Below are 13010 nucleotides of genomic sequence, written 5' to 3'. Positions count from 1 at the left end.
CGTATTTCCAAACTATACATAGCCAGAACGCAACCATAGGAAACTGCTCGTGTATACTTTGTAATGCTGTTTTTAAGTTTGTTATTACAATATATACACGAATTTTGCGTACTGATCGTGTATACTTTGTAACGCGGATGCTTGCTTCTTCGTTCCAAATTATACACGATCAGTACGCAAAATATAACTAAATATACCTACTACACAATTTACGCTTGAGCGAAATCTATAATAATATAAAAAATGAATCCCAAAATGTGTTGGTAAGCGCATAACTTGAGAACGGCTGAACCGATTTCGTTAATTCTTTTTTTATTATATTCCTTGAAGTACGAGAATGGTTCTTACGTAGAGAAAACGTAAATATGTCCCACGGACGAAGCCGAGGCGGACTGCTAGTAATAAATATAATAGGTAATCAAAGACTTGTACAGCTATATCTATCTACTTTTATTCTTCTTGATTATTATTGATTCAATAAAATATGGAATAAAAATATTATTAGGTAAGCTTAGGAAAATAAATAGGTAACAGATAAGGGTACCTATGGGTTAGGTTAGGTTCGTGTTTTTTTTAACTACACAAAAATAGGAGCCCCAGTCTTCTTCTAGACTTATTAGATTCTTACATTTTTGCACTATTGTCAATTGTAAGTCGTGCAGTATAGTCGGAAACGAAAACACAAGCATCCTCGATACAAAAAATATATGATCAGTACGCAACATTACATACACATGCATTGTAATAATAGATTTAAAAACAGCAATACAATAATATTTAAACGCGAGCAATGGAAAGACGCCGCGCTTACTCCGAAACATTCACCATTAGTCCACATATGTAGGTATTGCGTACTGGCGCTGTATGTTTTGGAGCGCTATTCTTACTTACTTCACTACAAAGTATACGCGAGTATTTGCGTACTACTGTTGTATAGATTGGAAGAACTTTGTAAAAAAGTTATTTCCAAACTATACGTGATTAGTTTCACACCGTTGCGTGCTGGCCTTGTATAGTTTGGAAAGACGCGCCGCAGGGGCAATATTGGAACAGTCTCGGTTGCACGGTGGTCGGAGCAATTTCAGCTGTTCTCTAATTGCCCCTGCTTGCCTATACACATCACAATTAAGGAGCCAATTTGGTGCAATTGCAATATTGCCCCTGCTGCAGGTAGATGAGTTATAGTCGATTTATTAAAAAATACTATGTAGTGATATTTTGTTGCAGACATTTGAATAAAATTAATCCACAACAAAATAGCGGAAGCGATCGGACCAATTATTTATAAAATTCGCAAGGCTCGCATATATTAATATATTAAAAACAATTTGGAGGTTGTTGTTTAATTGCTATATGATATCATATGTGTTTATTTATATACTATTACTTGAGTATTAGAATTCATTGGCTTATAAGTACCTTGTTTTATAATTAGACCGGGGTGAATATGTACTGTTGTATAGATATAATAATTTATGAGTAACTTGCCTTCCGCCCGCGGCTTTCTGCTGGTTCCCGTGGGATCTCCGGGATAAAACCTATCTTATAAGTTAATCCAAGTTACCCTCTATATGTGTGCTAAATTTCATTGTAATCGGTTCAGTAGTATTTGCGTGAAAGGGTAACAAACATACATACACATACATTCATCCTCACAAACTTTCGCATTTATTAATATTAGTAGGAGTAGGATAATAGGACTAGTATTACGAAAATTATACAAAACAGTCCCGACGTATTCGCGTCGCTCGCCATTTCATTTCCTGTCCTATATTATATTTTCATAATATTTCATAATTATTTCAAATGTAGGAACATTATAATAAACTTTAAGACGTACAAAATTATCTAAATCGGTCTGGTAATTTCAGAGATAAGAGTGTACAAACAGAAAAGGTTTATGATTTAATTATATAATAATAGATAAAGAAAATTATAATAATAACCATTAAATATGAGTTTAACGTACCTACTTATGCGTGTTTGTAGACTTTTTAAGTATATTTATATTTTTTTTATTTACTCCAGTTATAGAAACAAAATCTTCATTAATAAGATTACTTTATTTGTCTATTATTATTAAATTTCAATAAAATAATATCTTTATAACCGATAGCTTTTCGAATTCTAGCATATTCGATAAAATGTACATCGTTACAAGGTCAATCAACATCTTATCTGAAATTTATATTCTAGCATATTATAATGCCGTTTTCGTTTTGAAAATTATTTGAAATTCAAATTCAAATTCAAATTATATCTATTTGCAAGAATGTAGTTACAAATTATAGATGTTTTAATTACAATATTATGTGGCTAATACATTCTACCCATTGATTGGGTGTGCAAATATTGAAAAAGAAAGTTGAATATCAGTTTAAATTTGAATTTTCAATTCGATAAATTTGGAATTATTTCGCAAATACATTTTGGAATCTACGCTAATATTATAAAGCTGAAGAGCCCATTCTTCGAGGACCGCTATATATACTAAACTAGTGGCTATATTATATTATACTAGTGGTCCGCCCCGGCTTCGCCCGTGGTACATATTTCGCAATAAAATGTAGCCTATGTCCTTTCTCGGGTATCAAAATATCTCCATACCAAATTTCATGCAAATTGGTTCAGTAGTTTAGGCGTGATTGAGTAACAGACAGACAGACAGAGTTACTTTCGCATTTATAATATTAGTATGGATTATCATAGACGAGCGAGAGCAGTGGTGGCTCAGTGGAGAGACCTTGGATTTCAAATCGATAAGTCCGAGGTTCGATACCAGGCGAGCGAGCAAGGAAATAAACTGGTTATTCAATTTATCTGCGCATGTTATAACATCACCACTGCTCGTACGTTAATCTAACCCCATGTTAAATTCTTTTAGTGTAAACCGGCGTAGAGCATTCTTTCATTGTTCTTAGTGCGTTCGAAAAGATTCTACGCAATGTTCTAATACTGAACAACACTGAATACGAGTTTTCATTACACTAAAAGATCACGAAATAATGCTATATCTCTAGCTCTATGTTCTTTTGAAGTAAATGCACCGTAAGAATATTATAGTTACCTATAGAATAAAAAACCTTCATTCTTAAAAAAGATACGGAACTTTATGTAGAGTAGAACTTGTAAAATTTCTTAAAAATGTGTTTCTTAAAATTTTCACGGTCAAATGTTGTTGACTTTGCCTTGCCATTGAAAACTGTTAATGACCTGTGAGAATTTACAATAAAAATAAATAAATAATATCAGCTTTCCTATTTATGAAATACATTATGTTTACTGAGTATACTTGTATTACTTATGTAATATTTATATATGTATATTTAAACTTATTATAAAGCTGAAAAGTTTGTTTGTTTGTTTGAACGCGCTAATCTCGGGAGCTACTGGTCCGATTTGAAAAATTCTTTCGGTATTAGATAGCCCATTTATCGAAGAAGGATATCATCTCGCTAAGATCAACAGGAGCGGAGCACTGCGTGAAAAACCGCGGAGTACAGCTAGTCTTTAATATAATGAGGACGAAGTCGGGGCACATAATACCCTAAGAGAAAATATAAAAAGTGAATATACCTATTTTATTTCTTATGTATATAAAGTATCCTATCATTTATTATCCCTAAGATTATGGATTCTTTTATATTAATTTTTATTACAATTAATTATACTTAAATAATTTTGAAGACGTTCACACGACATTTTTTTATCCTCAGATTTCGTGACTTGCACATAAATAATTTATTATCAATACATTAATAAAAGTTTATTATTTATTATTATTATAATGGCACGACGGAATTATTTCTTTATTTAAGGATATGACAATATTTTTCACACCCATAATAGGTACTTACTATTTTGACCCTGTTCAAGTTATTTATTTTCAACCGACTTGAAAAAAGCAGGAACTTTATTATTCGACTGTGTATTTGTTTGGGTTTGTTACCTAAGAACTTTCGACTGAGTGAATCGATTTTGATCATTATTTTTTTATTAGATAGGTAATTAAGGAGCTATTCATCATCAATTAATGGTGCAATTCCAATATTGCCCCCGCTGCAGGTATGTGAGTAGCCCACTTTAGGATTCTAAATGAATCACTTGACTAAATATTTCGTGGATTTCAAAGAAAGCCTTGTATTACCGAATTTTATGCAACTCAAGGTCTATGATTCAAATGTTTTAGCACAAACTGACCTTTGCATTTATGCTTATTAATGTTTTGTTTCTGATTAACTTATATATTATGAATTTCTTTTTAATTTCACAAAAAATATCCTTCCTGTTATATCACGTGTTTTTTTTTTTCTTGACAAACGACTACGTATATTAATTGTTATAACAATTATAATTATTCTACCTTGACCAAAATATAAATTATATATTTTTATATAATATGGATATGTGCAACAGTGCAATTAAATATTTAACCATATATATAATTTTATCATACACTAATGATGATAAAAACAAGTTTTAATTCCTATTTATGTTTAATTCATTTCTTAATTAGTCATTTCTACAGGTTACGTCAATTTCATACATTCGTAGTCTATTCTATTGAACGCTACGCTAACAGAAAGCCACTTGACTAGGGAACCTGTTTGCTACTTTTTCGTGTTTTCTCATCGTAAGTAAGAACCTTCGTGCCCTCATGAAAACGTAAAAAATTTGCTGAATTGGTCGAGTTGTTTCAGAGTTTTACGCTTAGATGTTCGAAGCTTTTGTGTTATTCTGTATAAACATTAAAGCTACATCACTGCCAAGTATCATCAAAATTTATTCAGTGGTTTTTGTATAGTGGAGTAACAAACATATGTATGTTTGTTCCTCCATCATCCATTCTCATAAACTTTCGCATTTATTAAATTTACAAAAAAATATTGTTTTTTTTTCAACTTAATGTTAAAATATATTTTTCTTTCTTTCCAGGTTTATTCATCCTGCTGATGATAGGATTCTTCTGTATAGGGGCTGGATTATTCATAGCATTTCTACATCCCTACGACATACTGTTCAGATGGGTAAGTTGGCTTTAAGTTATGATTAAGTTACGTTTAAGTTATATGTTTAAAATATACAGATTTACTTGTAGTGTGCACGTGTGTAGTGAGCAGATGGGTAATTAAGTTAGTTTTAAGTTTTAACTAAGTTTAAGCTATGTGTGAAAAATATATTATAGATGTAAGTGTAGAATTATCATATTTAATACTAATTATTATGACATATTTCATCACTATTTATTTAAAATTGATATTATCTTACTATCAACCGTATATATTATGTGTAGGGAATGCAATCCCGATCCCGCGGGATCCCGATCCCGCGAGATCTCGTGTAATTTTTCGGGATCAATCCCGACGCATTATATGACGAGATCCCATTCGAGATTGACGGGATTGGGCGGCAGTGGTCAGCGACGCAACACACAACCACTCAGGGCGCAAGCTTTTCAATTTTTCCTAATTCCCTTGAAATAAGCTTATTGTTTTTATTACCTAATTTACCTACGTTAATTTCCTTACAACCTGATTATTATTTAAGTTGGTAAGATTAAAGAATAAAGGTTTTTATTTTCTTTCGAGTAATATGTTATTTTAGTTAACCTCACTATATGGATGGCCCCCATAAATTACGTTACACGTTAATAGGGGGGGAGGGTATCATCTTTATGTGACATAATGTGACAAGGGGCAGGGGGGGATCAAAAGCTTTGTAAAATAAAACGAAACGAAATTTGTAACTGAGCAAAAAACTTTGAACAGAAAATTTTTAATCTAGGTACCTACCTATATGTATTTATTAATAATTTCGCTCTCTCGCTATAAGATTATCTCTTACGCAACAAATTTAATTCCTAGAGTCATGCTGTAATGCAAGTGGGACACAAAAATTTACGATTTTTAAAATTTTCGATATTTAAGATTATTTATTAAGTAAAAATAAGTAAAAAAATGAAAATAACTGTTTTCTTTTGTTTATTTTTAGATACATGCATAAGTTTGAAAAATGTGTGATGTCACATTAGGGGGGACGGGGTACTAAAAATGTGACAACCTGTGATAAGGAGGGGGGGAGGGGTTGAAAAGTTATAAAATTCGCGTGACGTAATTTATGGATGGCCCCCTATCACAAACAAGCAGTTATTAGCTTTTTGAGTCATCTGAATTCAACTTTTTTTTTAATTAGACGGGATCCCGAAAATTCCGGGATCCCACGGGATTGATATTTCTAATCCCGCGGGATCCCGAATTTGCAATCTCGAGTCGGGATTGCATTCCCTAATTATGTGCACATCTTTAATAATTAAAAAATTATCTGACACAGAAAGTTAGTGGCCGTAAAGAAAATCGATCAGTGAAATAGATATGAAAAGCAGTTGCTTAAAGCTTCCTCTAATTATTATATTACAATAGGTATAGTTTATTTGTGAATTAATCGTACTAATATTATAAATGCGAAAGTTTGTGAGGATACGTATATGTGTGTGTTTGTAATTCTTTTGTTTTATCCCGGAAATCCCACGGGAAAGGGAATTATGCGGGTTTTTCTTTGAAAATGAAGCCGCGGGCGGAAATATATATAATAAAATATAGTACCTATATTTACAGCAAAAAAATCTGTCTGTCGTAATTTATAAAACTTAGTTATATATGTATATAATTTACCTACGTAGTATGTTACATTGGTTACATTACTAGTAGGTAAGCTTACTAAAGCCGGTTACTCACGCAGCAGGAGCAATATTGGAACAATCTCGGTTGCTCGACAATTTCTGCTTTACTATCGGTGAAGGAAAACATCGTGAGGAAACCGACATGTCGAAGAATCAAAAGTTCGACGACATGTGACATTCGCCAACCCGCACTTAGCCAGCGTGGTGGATTATGGGCTGTACCCTCATAGGAGGCCTGTGTCCCAGCAGGAACGTATATGGGCTAATGATGATGCGTATCATCATCATCAGCCATCACAATTAAGGACCCAATTAAGGGTGCAATTCCAATATTGCTGCTGCAGGTAGGTGAGTAGCCGGTTTTACTTCTATTTTCATAACAAAAATTCTCCTTTACAGAAAATTCTTTTCCAAGATGGCGGCGAAATTTTCGAAATGTGGCGGAAGCCGGAAGTGGAGTTATACGTCAAAGTGTATTTATTTAACGTCACAAATGCTGAGGAATATATGGCTGGGATTGATAAAACTATAAAAGTGAAAGAAGTTGGACCTTTTGTGTACAGGTAAGATATGTATGTATATATTATTATACTAGCGGTCAGCCCCGGCTTCGCCCGTGGTACATATGAAAAATAGATGTTGGCCGATTCTCAGACTTACCCGATATGCACAGAAAATTTCATGAGAATCGGTCCAGCCGTTTTGGAGGAGTATGGTAACTAACATTGTGACACGGGAATTTTATATATAAGATTACCTATGTAGATTATATTATTACTAACTTTACCCGCGACTTTGCCCGCGTACATAAAACTTACAAAATTATATACATAGGTACCTATTTAGGGAGCATCCACAAAATTACGTAAGGTGTTTTTTTTTTCAATATCAACCAACACAGTATAATTTGTTTTGTTTCAATCATAAAAAAAAATGTGTGATGCCGAGACTCATTTCACTCGGTAATATAAAAATCGATACATCACAAAATTAACTTTTTAGTTTACCCGGAACAAAAATTATCCAATTTGAACCAGTAGTTCCTAAGATAGTACAACAAAACTAAAAAACCAAGTAACTCTTCATATCTATTAGAACAGATAAAATTTTCGTATCACAATCCTTTAAAACGACTTCACGGATCTCTGTATTTATTTTTTCTTATAGATCCGTTATCCACTGACGTAATAATAAACAAAAAACACAATCTCAACAACAATATTATTGACCGAACCAATCAATCAATATCAATTATACATAAATAATTACGAATACAATAATTCTAAGCAAATTATTCGCATATAATAGCAACAGGTGTAATAATAACCAGTTATTAAGGTAAAGGAAACCTAACTTAGGTCATAAGTCATTTAGTAGGGTGTGCAAAAAAAATATCTATTAAAAATTATATTTATATACTAATCTATAAAATATTTATACATATAGGTATCTGTACTAATAATATAAAGATGAAGAGTTCTAATTTATGGGCAGATTTTACGACCTCCTCGTATTTTCAGATTTAGTAAATACTTTGTATACTTACGCAAGATCAGACATTTTGAAGGAGTTTAGAACTAAACTCCTTTGCAAATCTTAAGTGCATGCACCGATACAATCGTGATTAATTTAAATTCGATAAAACATAAGCTAATTACAACGATATTATTAAGAATAATGATTTGTTTTTTGTATGTTCGTTACGAGTTTACTAAAAACTAGTAGACAAATTTTGAAAACTTTAAATAAAACAAAAGTAACAAGCCTTTTTACCTTTAAGAAACATCGTCTTTATTAGTATATTAAGATATACAACTTACTGAAGCAATAGTTCTACATTAGTACGTATTTAGTATTAAAATACCTTCCTAAAAGTGTATGTTAATTTTATTCGTCTATCCGTACACACGGAAGTGCGACGATAATTACCATACTAATTGCTGTATCAAGGCAAATGACAGATCACTGATTCATATTCCTTATAGGCTCGACAATTATCGATTTTTTTGTACAAAACCGATAAAAACGTAATTACCGTACTTTTTTGTTACTTCCGATAAAGTATATCCTATGTAGATTGTAGAAATTCCGATTAAATCTAGAACTTAAATAGGTTATAGTTGATTATACTAAGGTGATTAAATTTACATAAAAACACAAATAAAAATATAACCCTATCAACTCATTTAAAGCTTTGTACACTCAGGATATAATGTAGCTTTTATTGGTGAAAGAATATTCAAAATCATACAAACAAACAAACAAACAAACAAAAATACTTTATTTGCACCAGGACATAAAAATTACAAAAGCAAATATGTACATAATTTAAAACTACTTAACTAAGAAGGTTGGTCATTGCAATCAAATCAAACTTTGTTAACATTTACATAAAAAAATACTAAACCTATTAAAAAAAATCCAATTTTTCTCAAGATTTTTTCGTTATAGAAAACGGTATCAGATATACATTTTTTATCCCCCAAAAAGAGTCCCGAAAAGGGAAACTTTAACTCCACACTTTAAAAATATGCTTAAATTTAAACAATATTAATTCCTAAAGGTTTATAGTTTTTTTTATTAATTCATAAATTTAATTTATACAACTAGCATTAAAAACCCGTTATTATTTCAGAGAATTCCTAGAACACAACGTGACAAGATTCAACGAGAACGGTACCCTATCTGCCATCCCCAAACACCCCCTCACTTGGGTGGGGGAACTCTCCGAGGGGAACAGCGAGGACGACGTGCTGTACCTTCCGCATATCGCGCTATTGGTGCGTACACACACACCCCCCCACGTAAATACATATACACACACATACACAAACCTATGTATAAAGTGGTATAAACTTACGCACACACGCATGCACGCACATAGGTATAAACACATAAAATTGTATTACACACAAACATTGATTTCAAATAACATACTCACCTGCCGGTTCTTCTCCATAGATACTGCTTTCCGAATCAGTGGTAAGTAAATGTTAAAAATATGTATTGACATTTCAAAAGTGCTTCTCGAAGAAGTCTATTTCTAATTGAATAATAAGTGTTTGAGTTTAAAACATGCACATACATACACTCACACACATACACATACCTTAATAATACTCGCATACATATTGTACACGTACAAAAACACACACGTACTAACAATAACATAAATAACTAAATTCAGAATAATTAAATAATAAAATGCGCATTTTTAATGATTACTCAAATCTGCGCCTTTAATCTAGATTAAATTCTAAATGGAAATCCCCAGACAGCATTTTTGATTTAAATCTACTTATTGCAAACGTCATTAAAAATATATAAAGTTTTTGATATAAAACCATGAAGTGATAAGGCTCGAAAACATCGGGATTAATTTAAATAATAAATCCTTAATGTTAATTTTATAAATACGAAAATATCTGTCTGTCTGTTTCTTCTTCACGCCTCAACTACTGAACCGATTTCGATGTTGTTTGGTACAGAGATACTTTCAGAAAGGACGTAGGATAGGTTTTATCCCGAAAATACCACGGGCGAAGCCGCAAGTAGGTAATTAATAAATCGCCTTTAACGTCCGTTAAAATATCTTAAATATTAAACGATTTAAATCCGTTAAACTTCGTTTAATTTCAAAACAATGATGTTGCAAACTAAGATTGTTCGAACATTGCAAAAGAGGTCGTTAACCGCAGATTATAAATACCAATGGTCCGGGAGCCAGCAGCAGATTTTATGACCAAGTTCCTCTCAAGCGGTAATTAGTAAAATGCATCAAAGTATTAGTATTATGAAGCCTCGTGAACGTCAGCTGGAGCTCGGTTGGGGGGAAGAGCGGTTGTAGCCTCCCGTATCAGCTGACGGTTTTTCCACCAAGATACAGCCAGCTGACATATATATTTATCCACAGTTACATATAAGCTATCATCAGGTAAATTTTTGTTTGAGAGGAAATAACGGAAAATAAATTTTTCTTTAAATTTAACTTTCATGTTCGAGACACCAGCTGACGTATAATACACCATGTTGTAACCAGCTGACTATTTTTTTTCGTTGAGATATTGGGTTAGCTACAATTTGACAAATTTTTAGCTGAGAGGAAATGAATGAATGAATGTATTTTTTTTCCTATGTGCGTGGGAGGCACCCCCCCAACCGAGCGCCAGCTGACGTTCACGAGGCTTTATAATACTATACTCTCATGCGTCTGACGAATTATCTCTTGAGAGGAAATAGTTAACCAAATTTGCACCTGGCTCCCTAACCACAATATGTGTTGAAACCGTTTCTAAATGCCATTATAAAACTTCACTTAACGCTTAAGTTTTAATTAAGTTTAATCAACGGTTTAATCTATCGATTAATTATTATGGTAGTTAATATGTTGGGAATAGACCAAAAAAGATTAAAAATACGATTTAAAAATAGTAAAGTTCAATTTTCACTAGAAATTTTGCAAAAATACAAATAAACATTTTAATCGACGAAAAAACAAAGGGTTTGTTATACCATTTTAAACTAGCTACGCCCCGCGGTTTCACCTGCGTGGCTCCGCTCCTGTTGGTCTAGCGTGATGATATATAGCCTATAGCCTTCCTCGATAAATGGAACACCTAAATAATTTTTCAAATAGGACCAGTAGCTACTGAGATTAGTGCGTTCAAACAAACAAACAAACTCTTCAGCTTTATAATATTAGTATAGATAATAATTGATAATATTATTTAGAGATTGATTTCGATCATTTCCGAATCGAAATCGAAATTATTTGAATTAATCGGTTTTTTCATAATAATATCTTAATTCTTAAACTATCGCTCTAATAAAAAATAAATTACTTAAATAAATAAAGGCATTATTTTTTTCGTTTAAAAAAATAAAAAAATGCACATGTCATAAATATTTTGAGATAACAAACATTAAAATCAACCTTACAAGTCGGTCAAAAATTAAAAACTTACCTTGTGCACTAACTTATATAATCCAAGGTATACTAACTTGCATACAAAATTGCATTGGCCTTAGCATAACTTAATTTACTTAGTCCATATGTTAATAACTTGAATAATACTTGCATATATTTATATGCTTTTTCGTATGTTACACACATAAAATTTATAAGTATATTATTTTAATTATTTGAATATTTTAGCTAGAAGCATAGCTATAGGTCGAATTTTAAATCTAGGTATACTAACATTATAAAGCTGAAGAGTTTGTTTGTTTGTTTGAGTGAATATGAAAAAATATTTAAAATTAAATCTTTAACTATTACCAAGGATTTACCATTCAGCCAATGGGCAACTCCTAGTATACACAGATGCAGGAACGTTCTTTACGAGTTATATGGTATGAAACAATATAACAAAGACTTGTCATTTCTTAGTTATGTTAGAAATTATTCAAAAACATTTAAAAAAGTTTGTCTCACTGCCAAGAGTTTGTATGTCAGAGATAAAATACGCAACTCTGACAATAAAGTTAAAACGGTTTGGACAATTATTAATGGTGAATTGGGCAAAAGCCAATCGAATGATAGTACCATAAAACTTGTCAATTCTGGTAGGGTCATTGACAAAAGTGCTGATGTTGCGCTTGCTTTTGAAGATTTCTTTAGTAATATCCCTGCTAGTATAACTAAGAATTTAAATTCGTCTTCAGCGCTTGCAGAGTCTTTATTGAGGGATCATGTTGCTGAGTGTAACAAATTATTTGAATTGCGACACGTGACTGCTGATGAAATTGTTAAAACTTTTAAAACATTACATTTAAAAAAAACATGTGATCTCTGGGGTATGTCTGTAAATTTAGTAAATAATATCATAGAAAACATTGCCAATCAACTGGCGTTTATATTTAATCAGTGTTGTGACTGTGGTATATTCCCTGATTTACTAAAATTTAGCAAAGTTATTCCTTTATTTAAAAGTGGTGACCAAGAAGACAGTAATAACTATAGGCCAATTTCCATATTACCAACTTTGAGCAAAGTCTTCGAGAAACTAATTTTAAACCAATTAAGTAGTCATTTTGCATCAAATGGTTTACTGCACGCCAAACAGTATGGTTTCACAAAGGGGCGCTCTACCACTGATGCCGGAGTAGCTCTTTTGTCACATATATACAAAGCATGGGAAAATTCAAAGAATGCTTTGGGGATATTCTGTGACCTTTCTAAGGCTTTTGACTGTGTAGAACATTCCACTCTATTACGGAAACTAAATTTTTATGGTATCAAAGGTTTAGCTCAGGATCTCATAGCTTCATATCTTCAGAACAGGGTACAAACCGTTGTCGTTAATGGAGAGAAATCTCGCGGTGCGCCGAT

At 32.2% G+C, this 13010-nt stretch overlaps 1 protein-coding gene across 3 annotated transcripts in view; it reads left to right on the top strand.

Annotated features, from left to right (window-relative positions):
• Window positions 1-13010, top strand: part of LOC149475490 (scavenger receptor class B member 1-like) — an 89484-nt gene that overhangs the window by 67192 nt on the left and 9282 nt on the right. For all 3 annotated transcript variants that reach the window (XM_089713380.1, XM_089713378.1, XM_089713377.1), the window contains 3 exons: window positions 4936-5027; window positions 7079-7242; window positions 9315-9459. In XM_089713380.1, the coding sequence (XP_089569506.1) occupies window positions 4936-5027; window positions 7079-7242; window positions 9315-9459 (401 nt within the window). The remainder of the gene's footprint in view (window positions 1-4935; window positions 5028-7078; window positions 7243-9314; window positions 9460-13010) is intronic.

The sequence above is a fragment of the Colias philodice genome, chromosome 30, assembly GCF_061535455.1.
Source record: "Colias philodice isolate Cphi_HAF_F1 chromosome 30, ilColPhil1 Martin Lab GWU primary, whole genome shotgun sequence".
NCBI lineage: Eukaryota > Metazoa > Arthropoda > Insecta > Lepidoptera > Pieridae > Colias > Colias philodice.
The sequence above is the reverse complement of the archived record's forward strand: the minus strand, read 5'-3'. Positions and strand labels throughout refer to the sequence as shown.